Genomic DNA, 14,520 nt, shown 5'->3' with positions numbered 1-14,520 from the left:
GATTTAAAATAATATTCTGGTTTTGTCTAAAAATGCTTGTAAAACTTGTTGTAAACTTATCCAGGGAGAGCTGCTCTGGATATCATTGGCCATTGACTGTGAAATCTTACAGCTTTGGGGTTTGTCTTGAATGACAAGTGGCTTTGTTAAATGTGACATTTTTCTTGAATGTGGTTTGGAATTGTCACTCAATAAACAAACAAACAAAAGGAAGACCATAAAGGGTTTCAAAACTCCCCAACAAAGAAAATGATATGGAGCAGTGATTAAAATCAATAAATATTTAAATTTAAGCAATATTAATTAATTAGCTCATTTTGAGACGAATCGTCATCATTTCACTTGATTAAAGACAGTTTTAAAACAATATATTGTACCCTTTTTATATAAGATCATTGAGAAACCTTCTCTCTATACAAAGCCGATAGGAGTCTTTTATTGAAAAAGGGATTCTATAAAAAGAAAACCAATAAGAGTTATTCAGTCTGTAAAAGACCGTTGATAGATCTTCAATCTAGAGAAGACGTCGTTAGGTTTTCTATCTATAGAATCTCGATAGGTTTTCTATCTATAGAAGACCTAGCGGACATCTTCTTTCTGTAGAATGGCGAAGGGAGATCTTTTATACACAGATGGAAGACCGAAGTAACAGAAAACCATAAAAGGTCTTCCATATATAGAAGGCCCCTAGGAGTTCTTCTACCTACAGAAGACTTCTTGGAGTTATTCTACATATAAATGACCGCTGGAGCCTTTGGAAAATTTTTGTAGAATACCTTTGAGAAACCTTCTCTCTAAACAAAGTCGATAGGGCTTTTTTTATTGAAGAAGGGGTTCTATAAAAAGAATGCCAATAGGAGTTATTCTGTCCGCAAAAGATCGTTGATTGATCTTCAATCTAAAGAAGACCGTCGTAAGGTCTTCTATCTACAGAATACCGTCTATAGAAAAATGGCGAAGGGGGTGTTTTATACATAAATGGAAGACCGAAGGAACTGAAACCCATAAAAGGTCTTCCATATATAGAAGACCGCTAGGAGTTCTTCTGTCTATAGAAAACCTCTTGGAGTTATTCTACATATAAAAGACCGCTGGAAGATCTCCTATCTATGGAAAACCGATAGGTAGTTCTCCTATATATACGAGGACAAGATGTCTCCTTTCTATAGAATACCGATAGGTGGACTTTTTTCTGTAGAAGACCAATAAGAAGTCTTCTTTCTACAGAAGACAGACAGAGGGTCTTCTTTCCATAGAAGAAAGATAGGAGGTCTTCTTCCTAAAGAAGATTGATAAGAGGTCTGCTTTCTACAGAGGACCAATACAAGGTCTTCTTTTTATAGCAAACCGATAGTAGATCTTCTTTCTGGGGAGCGCCGATAGGCCGTCTTCTTTCTACAGAAGACCAATAGGAGGTCTTCTTTCTACAGAGGACGGATATTAGGTGTTCTTTCTATAGAAAACCGATAGAACGTTTTCGTTTTACAGAAGACCAATAAAATATGTCTTCTTCCTATAGAAGGTCGATAAGAGGTATTCTTTCGATGGAGGACCAATACAAGATCTTCTTTTTATAGAAGACCGGTATGAAGTCTTCTTTCTATTGAAAATTGACAGGAAGTCAGGAAAGACCGATGGAAGTTTTCCGTTCTACGAAAGACCGATAGAAGGTATTCTTCCAATAGAAGATTGATAAGAGATCTGCTTTCTATAGGGGACTAAAACAAAGATATTCTTTTTATAGAAGACCGATAGAAGATCTTCTTTCTGGGGAGCACCGATTGGTGGTCTTCTTTCTACAGAAGACCAATAGGAGGTTTTCTTTCTATAGAAGACCGATAGAAAGTCTTCTTTCTGAAGAAGATCGATAGGAGGAATTCTTTCTAAAGGGGATCAATACAAGATCTTTTTTTTAAAGAAGACCAATAGGTGGTCTTCTTTCTGTAGAAGACCAATAGGAGGTCTTCTTTCTATAGAATACCAAAAGGAATCCTTTTTCTACAGAAGAGCGATAGGAGGTCTTATTTTTATGGAAGAGCAATAGGAAACCGATTTGAGGCCCTCTTTCTATAGCGGGCCGAAAAGAGGTAGTATTTCTATGAAAGAACGTTGGTAGCTATTTTTCCTATAGAAGAACAATAAGACGTCTTTTTTCTTCGGAAAATCGATAGGGAGTATTCTTTTTTTAATAGAAGACCGATAGGAAAACGGCTATCTTCAGGTGGACTTCCATCTCCCGAAGGCCTTCTATCTCTATCTTTAGAAGACCGATTGAACTTGAATAGAATACCGATAGGATAAAAAGTCTTTATCTATAAAATACCAGTAAGAAGACATCTGAAGAAGACTGATAGAAGGAGGTCCACTATCTATTTACGATAATTGATGGGTCTTTAATCAATGGAAGACCCTTTATCCGTAGAACTCCGATAGAAAGTCTGCTAATCATGGAAGACCTGTCAGTAAGAGGTACCAAAATAGGTTTTATAGGATGTCTTCTATCTGCGCATGCTCATTAGGAGGTTTTCTATCCATAGCAGACGTCTTATTGATTTCCATCTATACCGGAAGATCATCGACTTATAGAAGACTTTTAAGAATAGGTATTATATTTGCAGAATAATTTTAGAAGTTCTTCCATTTCTAAAAGACCAATAATAGAGTCTCGTAAGAATTTCTCTCCACAGAAGACCAATGAGATGTTTTCTATCGGTATAAGACGTTTGGAAGGTCTCCTATATTAAGTAGGGCTTCTACCCATAGAAGACCGACAGGATATCTGCTTCAGCAGTCCGATTTTGAGTGATCTGTTTTTAATGACCGACTTCCTAATTAAATTATCAAGTAGTTTGACATAGATGGGAAACTTTTAGTGGGGGGTTTAACTACTACTGAAAAATATGATGCTCTCTTCCCAGCAAAATGTTCGATGCCAAAGATGACATTCAATCATGGGTGCAAGTGATCTAGCATGTCATCTTTTTAGCATCTTCATCGATGAATTTTATATGAGCGTGGACCCCAAAAGATGACGTTCTTTTCTGGATCCTAAGCATGTCATTTTAACCAATGCGTTGACATGTCATTTTAACCAATGCTTTGGCATGTCATTTTCACCAACCCCTTGGCATGAAATTTTCATATTGTTTGGAAAATGGAAATGCTGTATTGAAATATGGTTTTCATGAAAAACAAAACTCTTTATTAATTCAAACGAATTCATGAAATAACTACAATTAATTTATCAGTTTAGTTTTTCAAAAGTTTACATCCAAAATTGCAATGTAATCACCACCGCTGCAACGCAAAGATTACTTCCTCCGTTCTCCGCTGATATTCTTTCATCTTACAAAAGGTTTTTTCAATTATCTTCCCATCATCAGTTCAGATTTCAACATGGACTCCAAATGTACTCCTTTAAGTATTTTTATTTCGTAAATTACTTTTATTTTATAATTTTGTTATTTTATAACAACATTTTATACTCTTTTGTTTAGTGACGGAAATATGTAGGGATCTACAACCCGGCTTGCTTTAGGGATCTCTAAGAACAAAATGTAACGAACGGGGAGGAGAGACTTTTTATGGAAAATACCATTTATGCTTAATTAATTTATTTTTAATTGTTTCTTTCCAGAAGTAGTTTCTTCTTTATTTTGAGATTCTTGTTCCTTTTCGTTTCGGACTTTTTTTCAAATTCCAAGAAGCGAGTTTTGATTGATTTCATTCTATGTCAGATTTAGAACAGACAAGGGAACTTTTAAAATAGCAATGTGTGCAATCCGATTCTATTTTTAGCTCGATGGTTGGGACTTCATATAATACCAATTGTTTAGAAGTTTTAGTTGTTTGATATGCAGGAAATGTAAGACAACATCACGACGACAGTTCTAACAACTTTGGTCTGTTCCAGAAACTGCAAGAATCTACTTATTTTTACTACGAAAACAATTTTTCCTTTATGTTATCGGAAAAAATAGTAAAAATTAGTAGATTTTTGCAGTACTGGAACATACCAAAATGAAAATAAACAGGTGTGTAAATAAAAACACAAACATCATCTCTATTGGATCGATGGAATGGGTACAAATGCTGATGAAAAGATCGGATCTTTCACGACTTCCTTGGCATTGGTTCAAATCCTAATGAAAAGATCGGATCTTTCACGACTTCCTTTGAACCAATGCAAAAGATGACATGAAATCACGTCATCGCAAAGAACCCCTTCCGTCAAATTTTGCTGGGCTTGGTATTGGATTTTCCAAGTTACAGTGGACATGATGCAATTGTTACCATGCTTGCTTGCATTGCGCACGGAATACCTGTGTTCGAGTTTCAGGCCAGTCAGCATTATATATTATACAATTTTATGACCTTAGCGACGTTTTTGAAGGTTTGTTTGTGACGTTTGCGCCTATTTTGTTTTATGTCACATAATACTAAAATATCACAATTGCCTTTAATCCAACATTACCAAGTCATTTGAAATTAATTTGAAAATATGTAATAAGTTTTATACATATTAACGACGTTTTTGACATTGTTGTATATACAAAAATATGAAATTTTTTCAGATTTTCTTTGTTTTTGTTAACATTTTATAAAGAATAGTGTCTTTTGGAAGTTTTATACAAGTTTTCGACTTTTAAGACATTTGTATATTGTATTCTATAATAAAATATCATAGTTTTCCATTTCTTTCGATGCAAGACCAATTCAAGTGAATTTTACTGAGTTTCATACCTTTTATACAGATTTATAACGTTTATGACGTTTACGACCTTTGTTGCTTTATATTACATAACCCTAAAATATCACTATTACCCTTCTTTCAACAATACCAACTCATTTTAAATTAATTTGAACATATGTATATAATAAGTTTTGTACAAGTTTATGATGACGTTGTTGTTTATAAAGAAAAAATAATATGTCAATTTTCTATTTTTTCTGTTTGTTTTTTGTTAAGATTTTATAAAGAATATTGTCTTGTGGAGGTTTTATACAATTTTTCGACTTTTATGACATGTTTTACATTGTATCCTAAACAATAAAATATCATAGCTTTCTATCCTCTATCGATATTAAGCCATTTCACATGGATTTTAATAAGTTTCACAACTTTTGTACACGTTTGTTTTATATCACATAATCATAATGAAATTAATGACGTTTTCGACATTGTTGATTGTAAAGAAAAAAATCACATTTTTTATTTTCTGTTTGGAATTGTTAACATTTTATAAAGAATGTTGTCTTTTGCAGGTTTTATACAAGTTTTCGACTTTTATTACAATTTTATATTGTATCGTATAACAATAAAATATATTTTTCCTAGCTCTATCGATGCTAGGCCATTTCAAGGGGATTATAATGAGTTTTATACTTTTTATACAGGTTTGCGACGTTTATGACTTTTTTGTTCTATGTCACCTAACTCTAAAATATCATAATTACTCTTCTTCCAATAATACCAAGTCATTTGATTCAGTAGTTTATTTTTATTCATCCAATAAATCCAATGCCTTTGAAAGTTGAGGTTAATGGTAACAAACATCAAATCACTCCTCTCTACCGTCTCTCTATCATCCCCTCTTCTTCACCATCCCACATGAAATACAAAATCACTTAACTCTCAAAAATTTGGTACCAAAAATGGTTTTTTATATTAATTTTTCTTAATCTTTTCTTTATTTCATTTTTCTTTCTTTCGATTCAATTGAAATCGTCAACAAAAACAACAACAATAACAACTCTAGTTGTGATGGCATCACGTAACAGTAAAACTTCTGGTATGCGTTTATTATGGATACCAGGCGGTGGTCGCAAAGGTCATCCCAAGGGACGTTTCGATGCAACAAATAAAAAAGTTAACTATTCGACACGACAGAAAAAGAGCGAAGTCTGGTCATTGGGTGGCAGTCGGGCTCAAAATGATTTGTTGAAAGCGTAAGTTATGACATGCACACACATGTCTAATTGTGTTTTTGTATAATGATGATGGTGATAAATGCTTGATCTGCATGTAGTCCCAGAGAGGCTCAACATGATTTTCTAGGTGTGTGGGAATGTTTTAGTTTTGCTTTGATCCATTTTTTTTAACTTTTAACCTGCACACGCTGTGGTGCACAACACGAACAAACACTGTCGCACTTCATATTCTATTCGCACGTAATTTCAATATCATCGCACTGCTTGCTCTCTTCTCATTTACATTTCAAGATCATTTGAGTGTCATCTAAACCATGAATCAACCATGTAACCATGGAGTAATTTCTATACATAACCCCACTCCAGAAAAAATAGACCATACCGTCGTTGCTTGCTGCCGCTGCCTATTGTGCCTACAAGGCTGTAAAAAGTCGTGCATCAGTGCTGCTCCATAAAAATAACAACAAAGTAATTTAATTAATATCCACTTAATGATACTTATTTAACAGACTTCAACAGTGATTCCCACACCACACAAAGGCATATATCTATCATTGCAGGCGAATAATTCACCCGCCAGAGACCCTGAATTATAAAGTGTTTTGGCATTGTTGAAAAAAAATTGAAAATGTGTCCATATGTTCCCACAACATCGCCGAAGGGACCGATTCATATGGTACCTACTTTTTATCGCAAAGTCCGAACGGAGGCGTGTCTTACGACACCACTTTTGAAGAAGTTTTACACAGCTGAAATACTCAGGAAATGTAAGTCAACATTAGGCTGATCCCCACCACCGAAAATTATTTTTCTCTTGGTTTAAAAACTACTCCCCACAACACCAGTTTGTTATTGTTCTTATAATTTTTCCCAATTCAGAACCACTGTGCACCACATTCCCATCATCGTTCAAGTTCACTTATGTATCTCCAGCTGTGGTATAATTGTTGTGTCGACAACTGAGTACGCGTTAGTGTACGGTCGTTCGATGGTGTGTGACCCCATCACATTCTATGCCTCAATTTGCAAATTCATTTGTATACGTCTTTTTAATTTACATTTTATTATGCTAATATTTTAAAATATTACTAACAAAATAATAATTTAAAATTTTTGTTTACATATCTCCAAGTTCAAGGACCGCACAATGAGTGATAGACGAGTTTTTGTGTTAAAAATTGTATTATAACCTTGAAACCTATTTCTTTTGTAAAAGTATAAAATATCGATATGAAGACTCCTATCTATAGAAGGACCTACAAGAGGTATGTTGTCTATAGAAGACCGATAAACGAGTGGTCTTGTATCCATAAAAGACCGATATGAGGGCTTTTAATTATACAATACCGATAAGAGGTATTTTGTCTAAAGAAGACCAATAAGAAGCCCTATAAGAGGTCTGCTGTCTATAGAAGACCGATAAATGGTCTTGTATCCATAAAAGATAAGAGGTCTTCTATTTATACAAGACCGATAGGAGACCTTTTGTCTATAGAAGGCCGATAAGAGGTATTTTGTCTATAGGAGACCGATAGAAGGTCTTCTATCTATAGAAAACTCCTTCAGGAAGTTTTCTATCTATGGAAGACCCCGTTAGGTTGTCTTCTATTTATAAAAGACTGATGGTGGTCTTCTATATATTTAAAACCCCGTTAGAGGGTCTTCTATCTATTGAAGACCCCGTTAGGAGGTCTTCCATCTATAAAATACCCCTTTAGGAGGTGTTATTATATCTATAGGAGACCGATAGAAGGGCTTTTATCCATAGGAGACCGATGGAAGGTGTTCTATCTATATACGATCGGTAAAAGGTCTTCTATCTATAGAAGACTCCGTTTGGAGGTCTGCTATCCATAGAAAATCCTGTTCCTCCCTTAAGGAGGCCTTCTATCTATAAAAGTCCTCGTTAGGGGGTCTTTTATCTATAGAAGACCTCCTTATGAGGTCTGCTATCCATAGAAAATCCTGTTCCTCCCTTTAGGAGGCCTTCTATCTATAAAATTCCTCGTTAGGGGGTCTTTTATCTATAGAAGACCTCCTTATGAGGTCTGCTATCCATAGAAAATCCTGTTCCTCCCTTAAGGAGGCCTTCTATCTATAAAAGTCCTCGTTAGGGGGTCTTTTATCTATAGAAGACCTCCTTATGAGGTCTGCTATCCATAGAAAATCCTGTTCCTTCCTTTAGGAGGCCTTCTACCTATAAAAGTCCTCGTTAGGAGGTCTTTTATCTGTAGAAGACCTCGTTAGGAGGTCTTCTATCTATAGCAGACCCGTAAAGAGAAGACCCGTCACGAGGACTTCTGTCTATAGAACACCCCGTTAGGGAGATTTCTATCTATAGAAGACCCCATTAGGCCGTCTTTATCTATAGAAGACCCCATTAAGGCGTCTCCTATTTATAGCAGACCCGTTAAGAAGGGTTCTATCTATAGAAGACCCGTTACGAAGACTTTGTTCTATCTATAGACGACCTCGTTAGGTGGTTTTTTATCTGTAGAAGACCTCGTTAGAAGTTATTGTATATATTGACGACCTCGTAAGGAGGTCTTCAATTTATAGAAGACCCGTTATGAGGACTTCTGTCTATAGAACCCCACGTTAGGAGGTCTTCTGTCTATAGAAAACCCCGTTCGGGAGTCTTCTACCTATAAAAGACCCCGTTAGAGGGTCTTCTATCTATAGAAGATCCCATTAGGGCGTCTTCTATCTATAGAGGACCCCATTAAGGAGTTTTCTATCTATAGAAGACCCAATTAAGTTGTCTTCTATATATAGAAAACCTCGTTAGAAGTTCTTTTATCTGTAGAAGACCTCGTTAGGAGGTTATTTATCTGTAGAAGACCTCGTTAGGAGGTTATTTATCTGTAGAAAACCCCGTTAGGGAGTCTTCTACCTATAAAAGACCCCGTTAGAGGGTATTCCAATTAAGGCGTCTTCTATATATAGAAAACTTCGTTAGAAGGTCTTCTATCTGTAGAAGACCTCGTTAGGAGGTATTCTGTCTATAGAAGACCCCCTTAGGAAACGCTGGACTCCTATTAGCACGATCGTACCACATTCTTCGGCTCGACGAATACGCCAATAGTCGCCACTAACTTTACGTCCACTCTGTTCACCGGATGGACGGCTGAGGTGAGCACTGAGTTAATTGTCATGGTCGATGGTAAGAGAATTCTAACCACTAACTACCCCTAGATTCTATGGCTAAGAAGCTCCTCAAGTCCCTAGCCGTCAGCACTTGGGGTGCAAGTAAAGAAACCTTGTTTACCACATATAACGTGGTGAGCTATGCGGCGCTAGTGTGGTCCGCGATCAAACTCCCTCACGGTAGAACAATATTTAAACAGGTCAGAATGCCGCCCATGCTCTCATTGCAATACTTGCTCGGGTGTCACTGTGAGGGTCATTCCATTCATCATATGGTGGATACGACTACCCTACCCAGGCATGTTAGGTGGGATCTTCATGATCTAGAAAGAGAGGTCCAACGTTACAAGAGAGAAACCCTAGACCAACAAGCCTATCAAGCACCTTTAAATAGCACACACACGGATGCAGTCGTAGGTACCATAAACAACTATCGTCTTAATGCAGACCTCAGAGACCATCCCCCATCTATCGCAGCTGAGGACCGTCAGGTGCCACGACAAACCAGACTAGTTTTAGGACAACTACGCTCGGGATGTTGAAACCGTCTGAATTCCTATAGGGCAATGATCGAAGACACCGCGCAAAACATTTGGCTAGTATGCGGCACATGCCCGAACGACACAGTGCACTTTTTCGACTGCCCTATCAGACCTACTCAACTACCTCCAGTAGCTTTGTGGTTACAACCCATCGAAACAGCCAGATTTTTTAGAACTGGAGATATACCCAGAGCCACAGAAATCAGGAAATGATCGTAAAAAATGAAAACATTGTTACAACAACATAATTTTGGTCCGTGCTAATACGGAAGGAAACCCGGATAATTTAAGATGTGCTCGGTTAGTCACATTCGCATCCACCGGTCTCAAATAGATGCCGGGAGTGGGTGCATCTCAGGGGTTGCTCTTGACTCGTCCATGTGAGGGACTAGGATGCTGCTAGAACACAGATCCATTTAGTCACCTTCGTCATCAGAATACGTGACTCCCCCGCATTCCCCACAACAGCAGCCGCACTAGCAGCATTTCTGTTTCAATCCCTGGAACTGCATCATTTTTGCAATTTAATTGCAATAGACTCCGCGGGAGATCAAAGAAATAGTGGACTTTATGAGTCCGAAGAATATCATGGTCGTGGCGGTGCAGGAAACCAAGCTCAAAAACAACTGCAGCTTACAGCGTTGTGATGCGTTACAACGTTTTGACGATGGATCGAACCAGAAGTGGTGATTGTTATAACACCATAGAAACCTTCCGCTGTCTGAAAAACTGTGGTTTCGGTTCAATATGGTACGAAATAACACGCTGCCGTGGGACTGCTAATTGGCGGTAGGGCGACTAACATTCTTGTTGCTCCAGTCTATTCAATACAGACTTATCTCGCTTGGGCCTGGTTCTAATGACCCGTACATGTAATATATGGGGATAGCCGTCAGGTGACGAACTGACGAGGTAGAGTTACATAATGCATACATTCCGCCAATAAATAGCTGTACTGCTGGTTATAGGCCCAACATTAGCCCGCTTTTGAAAGGTCATAACCGACAGGTCTTATGGGAGACTTTAACGCTCATCATCGGTTGTGGCATTCGGTCCTCGGCAAAGACCAGAGTGGTTTAGTGCTGCTTGAGCAGATTCTTGGCCCTGTGTTTTGCACGGTAATTATGGACAATCCTACCAAAATTAGCGGAGAATGCCATAGTTCGCCAGGTATAACTATCGTGTCACCAGGTCTGACAAATGACATCCCCTGGCAACCCGTCAGGAAGAAGTCGTGAATATAAAAGATTCAATATGGCCGATCTTTATTCCGTTTATTTTTTTTAATATTTAAATATTGTACGGATTTATATGCAGTTGTAATGGAAAAAGCGGCTTCAATTTGAAATACACACGAAAAATGGTATGATTTTTAAAATCCAAGGCAACGCTTGGCCGCCATATAATGCAAATGTATCTTAAGGTGGAGGTGCTCATAGTAAAGATAGATTCGGTCGTTATAAATTTATTTGAATTCAAAAGGCTTTATTAAACTCAATATTATTACCTATTTTATTGCGCTTTAATACTAACATCGCCTCAACCTAATGTCTTTTCCTAGTTTATCGCATCAATTACACGCTTTAAACATGTTAAATAACTTATTATTCCATTATGTAAATTGGTTTAATTTTATACCTAAGCATTTTACTCTCTCTCCCCTCCCTTTCCCACATATTTAATGACAATTCAAGTGTAAAATGATCGTGCTTAGGTTGTTAAATTTATGTATGTATCTACGTATATTTACAATTAACCTTATGCCTGGATTTATTAGGGTGTGATGCAGATAAAACGGAATTTCATGTAAAACAAACTTGCCTATGGAAAACATTACAACGCTATAATCAGAACCACGAGTACTATTTTCTGTAAAAATTCGAAACAATCCTCGAACAGCTCTTAAAGTACATTTAAGATTTTTTTCTGGAAATGTTGTCTTTTCCGTTACACTCTAATGTAAATACAAAAAACCTTTTAGTTTTCTTCCCCTTTCTCGTTTTTTTAATGATGATGATCATCATCATCATTTATCTATCTTCATTCATACTTGTATTTCTTCTCTTAGTTTCTCGTTCGACTAGAAATTCCCCCCTACCCTGCCTGCCTATTACAAGTTTTATCAAAATTAACCTAATTTTTTGCTGCCGAACACAGCAATTCCATTAAAAATTACCTATGACGAGCGAGCTGAGCGCTTACAAATCATATCGAATTTTACATAAAAAAAGTGTGTTTATTTGTTGTTGTCGTCGTTATTGTGACACTAATTGACAAATCAGTTTACATTGTTGTATTGTCGGGTTTTATTTTCAAGACTTTGATGGCAGAAATGATAGTTTGAAGTCTTAATGTTTAGTAGGTGTGTTCCTTCGTGTTGGCAATCGACTTATCAAATGCTTTTGATACTGTCAAGCACTACACTGCACAGTGGTTCCACTTGTATGGAAAAGAGTGCCAAAAATAGTTCTAATCGAGCTACCTCCTCCAAATTTTAAACGTAGGTTTATAACAAGCCAAAAAGAAAGAAAACCATTTTTAGCGGATTTAGGTCCATATTTGGGTATAGCTCCCATAGAAAGGTACCGCCCGATTTGTGGCATTTTGACGATTTTGGCCAATTAACCAACCGATTTGGATGTTATTGTGCATTTTGAGTTCTGAGTGAATAAACTACCTCCTTGCAAAAAATATTCAATATAGGTCTAGGTATAGCCGCCATATAAATGTACCCTCAGATTTTCGGTATTTTGACAATTTTAGCGAAATTGTCCAACTGATTTGGCTGTAATTTGGCATTTTGAGTTCTGAGTGAACCAAATACCTCCATGCAAAAAATGGTCAATATCGGTCTAGGTTTAGGTATAGCCCCCATATAAACGTACCTCCCGATTTTCGAAATTTTGATGATTTTACCCACATCTTCCAACCGATATGGCTGTAATTTTGCATTTTGAGTTCTGAGTGAGCAATATACCTCCTTGCCAAAAATGTTCAGTATAGGTCCAAGTTTAGGTATAGCTCCCATATAAACGTACCTCCCGATTTTCGGAATTTTAACGATTTTACGGGCGTGGTGTAAGAGGAATAACTTAGCGGGTGGCATATGGGGGCAGCTGGACTTTTTTTAATCGTAAACTAGAGACTTTCCCCTGCATTCTAAAAAAAATCGAGACTCACAAATGCTCACAACATTAGTAAAACTCAACATAAATTAATTGTAATTATATTAAAAATAGCACAAAAAGTCATTTATTAAGAATTTATTTTTAATGAAGTTAGAAAACAAATTATGAATCTGTTTTTTCGTAAAAACATTGCCAATGCCATGACCTATAAGTTTCATTTTGAAAATTGCACATCCACTTCTCCAATTTTTTATAATTTTACTCATAACCTACGAATGCTTCGCGGATGTATTTTTCGTTTTTAAGGCCTCACATACAAATCACAACTTCTTCGACTTAACTTGGCGTATAACCGCTGTAAATTTACAAAAATAAGGCTGGATATTAAAAATATGATATGTTTAGAGAATATTTATTTCAACCGCAATAAAATTTGTCGCCATCAATTTTTCGATTTTTGTCCACGGTCGGAACCACTGTGCACTGTTTGAAATTTTTGTATATGCAAAATTTATGCATTTTACATATTTTCTTATGCAACAAATATTTCAATAATAGGTACAAAAATGTTAGTGTGTACAATTTTTCGGTTTAAAATTCTCTTCAGACAAGTCAATAAAATAGATAAATGTATAACCACAGCCACAACCTTCAAAATACCGAAAATCGGGAGGTTTCGTTCTAAGGGGGCTATATCTTTATAGCCCCCTAAACCGACCAATTTTAGGTGGAAAGTTTTCTACCCCCAAGGAAGACTTAATACCAAATTTCAGCCATTTCGGAGGGATATTGAGGGCACAACCTTCAAAATACCAGAAATCCGGAGGTACCGTTCTATGGGGGCTATATGAAGAAGTGGACGTATACCGACAAATTTCAGGTGGAAAGTTTTATAACCACAGCGAAGACAAAATGCAAAATGTCAGTCATTTTGGTGGGATATTGAGGCCACAACCTTCAAAATACCAGAAATCCGGAGGTACCGTTCTATGGGGGCTATATGAAGACGTGGACATATACCGATAAATTTCAGGTGGAAAGTTTTATACCCCCAACGAAGACTTAATACCAAATTCCAGCCATTTCGGAGGGATATTGAGGGCACAACCTTCAAAATACCAGAAATCCGGAGGTACCGTTCTATGGGGGCTATATGAAGAAGTGGACGTATACCGACAAATTTCAGGTGGAAAGTTTTATAACCACAGCGAAGACAAAATGCAAAATGTCAGTCATTTTGGTGGGATATTGAGGCCACAACCTTCAAAATACCGAAAATCGGGAGGTACCGTTCTATGGGGGCTATATGAAGACGTGTACCTATGCGGACAGATTTCAGTTGTAAAGTTGCATACCCGTAACGAAGACTTAATACCAAACTTCATCCATTTCGGAGGGATATTGAGGGCACAACCTTCAAAATACCAGAAATCCGGAGGTACCGTTCTATGGGGGCTATATGAAGACGTGGACTTATACCGATAAATTTTAGGTGCAAAGTTTTATACCCACAACGAAGACAAAATGCCAAATTTCAGTCATTTCGGTGGGATATTGAGGCCTCAACCTTCAAAATACCGAAAATCGGGAGGTCCCATTCTATGGGGGCTATATGAAGACGTGGACCTATACCGACAAATTTCAGGTGGAGTGTTTTATACCTCCAACGAAGACTAAATACCAATTTTCAGTCATTTCGGTGGGATATTGAGGCTACAACTTTCAAAATACCGAATATCAGTAGGTACCGTTCTATGGGGTCTATATGAAGA

General features: G+C 37.0%; 1 protein-coding gene across 23 annotated transcripts in view; it reads left to right on the top strand.

Annotated features, from left to right (window-relative positions):
* The window catches only part of LOC141397194 (uncharacterized), a 55,478-nt gene that overhangs the window by 27,700 nt on the left and 13,258 nt on the right, over positions 1-14,520 (top strand). For 19 of the 23 annotated variants that reach the window (XM_073973226.1, XM_073973239.1, XM_073973223.1 and 16 more), the window contains exon 3: positions 5,760-5,949. The exons of the other annotated variants lie outside the window; for them this stretch is intronic. In XM_073973226.1, the coding sequence (XP_073829327.1) occupies positions 5,765-5,949 (185 nt within the window). In that variant the 5' untranslated portion in view covers positions 5,760-5,764. The remainder of the gene's footprint in view (positions 1-5,759; positions 5,950-14,520) is intronic. 23 annotated transcript variants of the gene reach the window in all.

Source organism: Musca autumnalis, unplaced genomic scaffold (genome assembly GCF_047663935.1).
Source record: "Musca autumnalis isolate F117 unplaced genomic scaffold, ASM4766393v1 scaffold_3, whole genome shotgun sequence".
Lineage (NCBI taxonomy): Eukaryota > Metazoa > Arthropoda > Insecta > Diptera > Muscidae > Musca > Musca autumnalis.
This window is presented reverse-complemented; position numbering and strand designations above follow the sequence as displayed.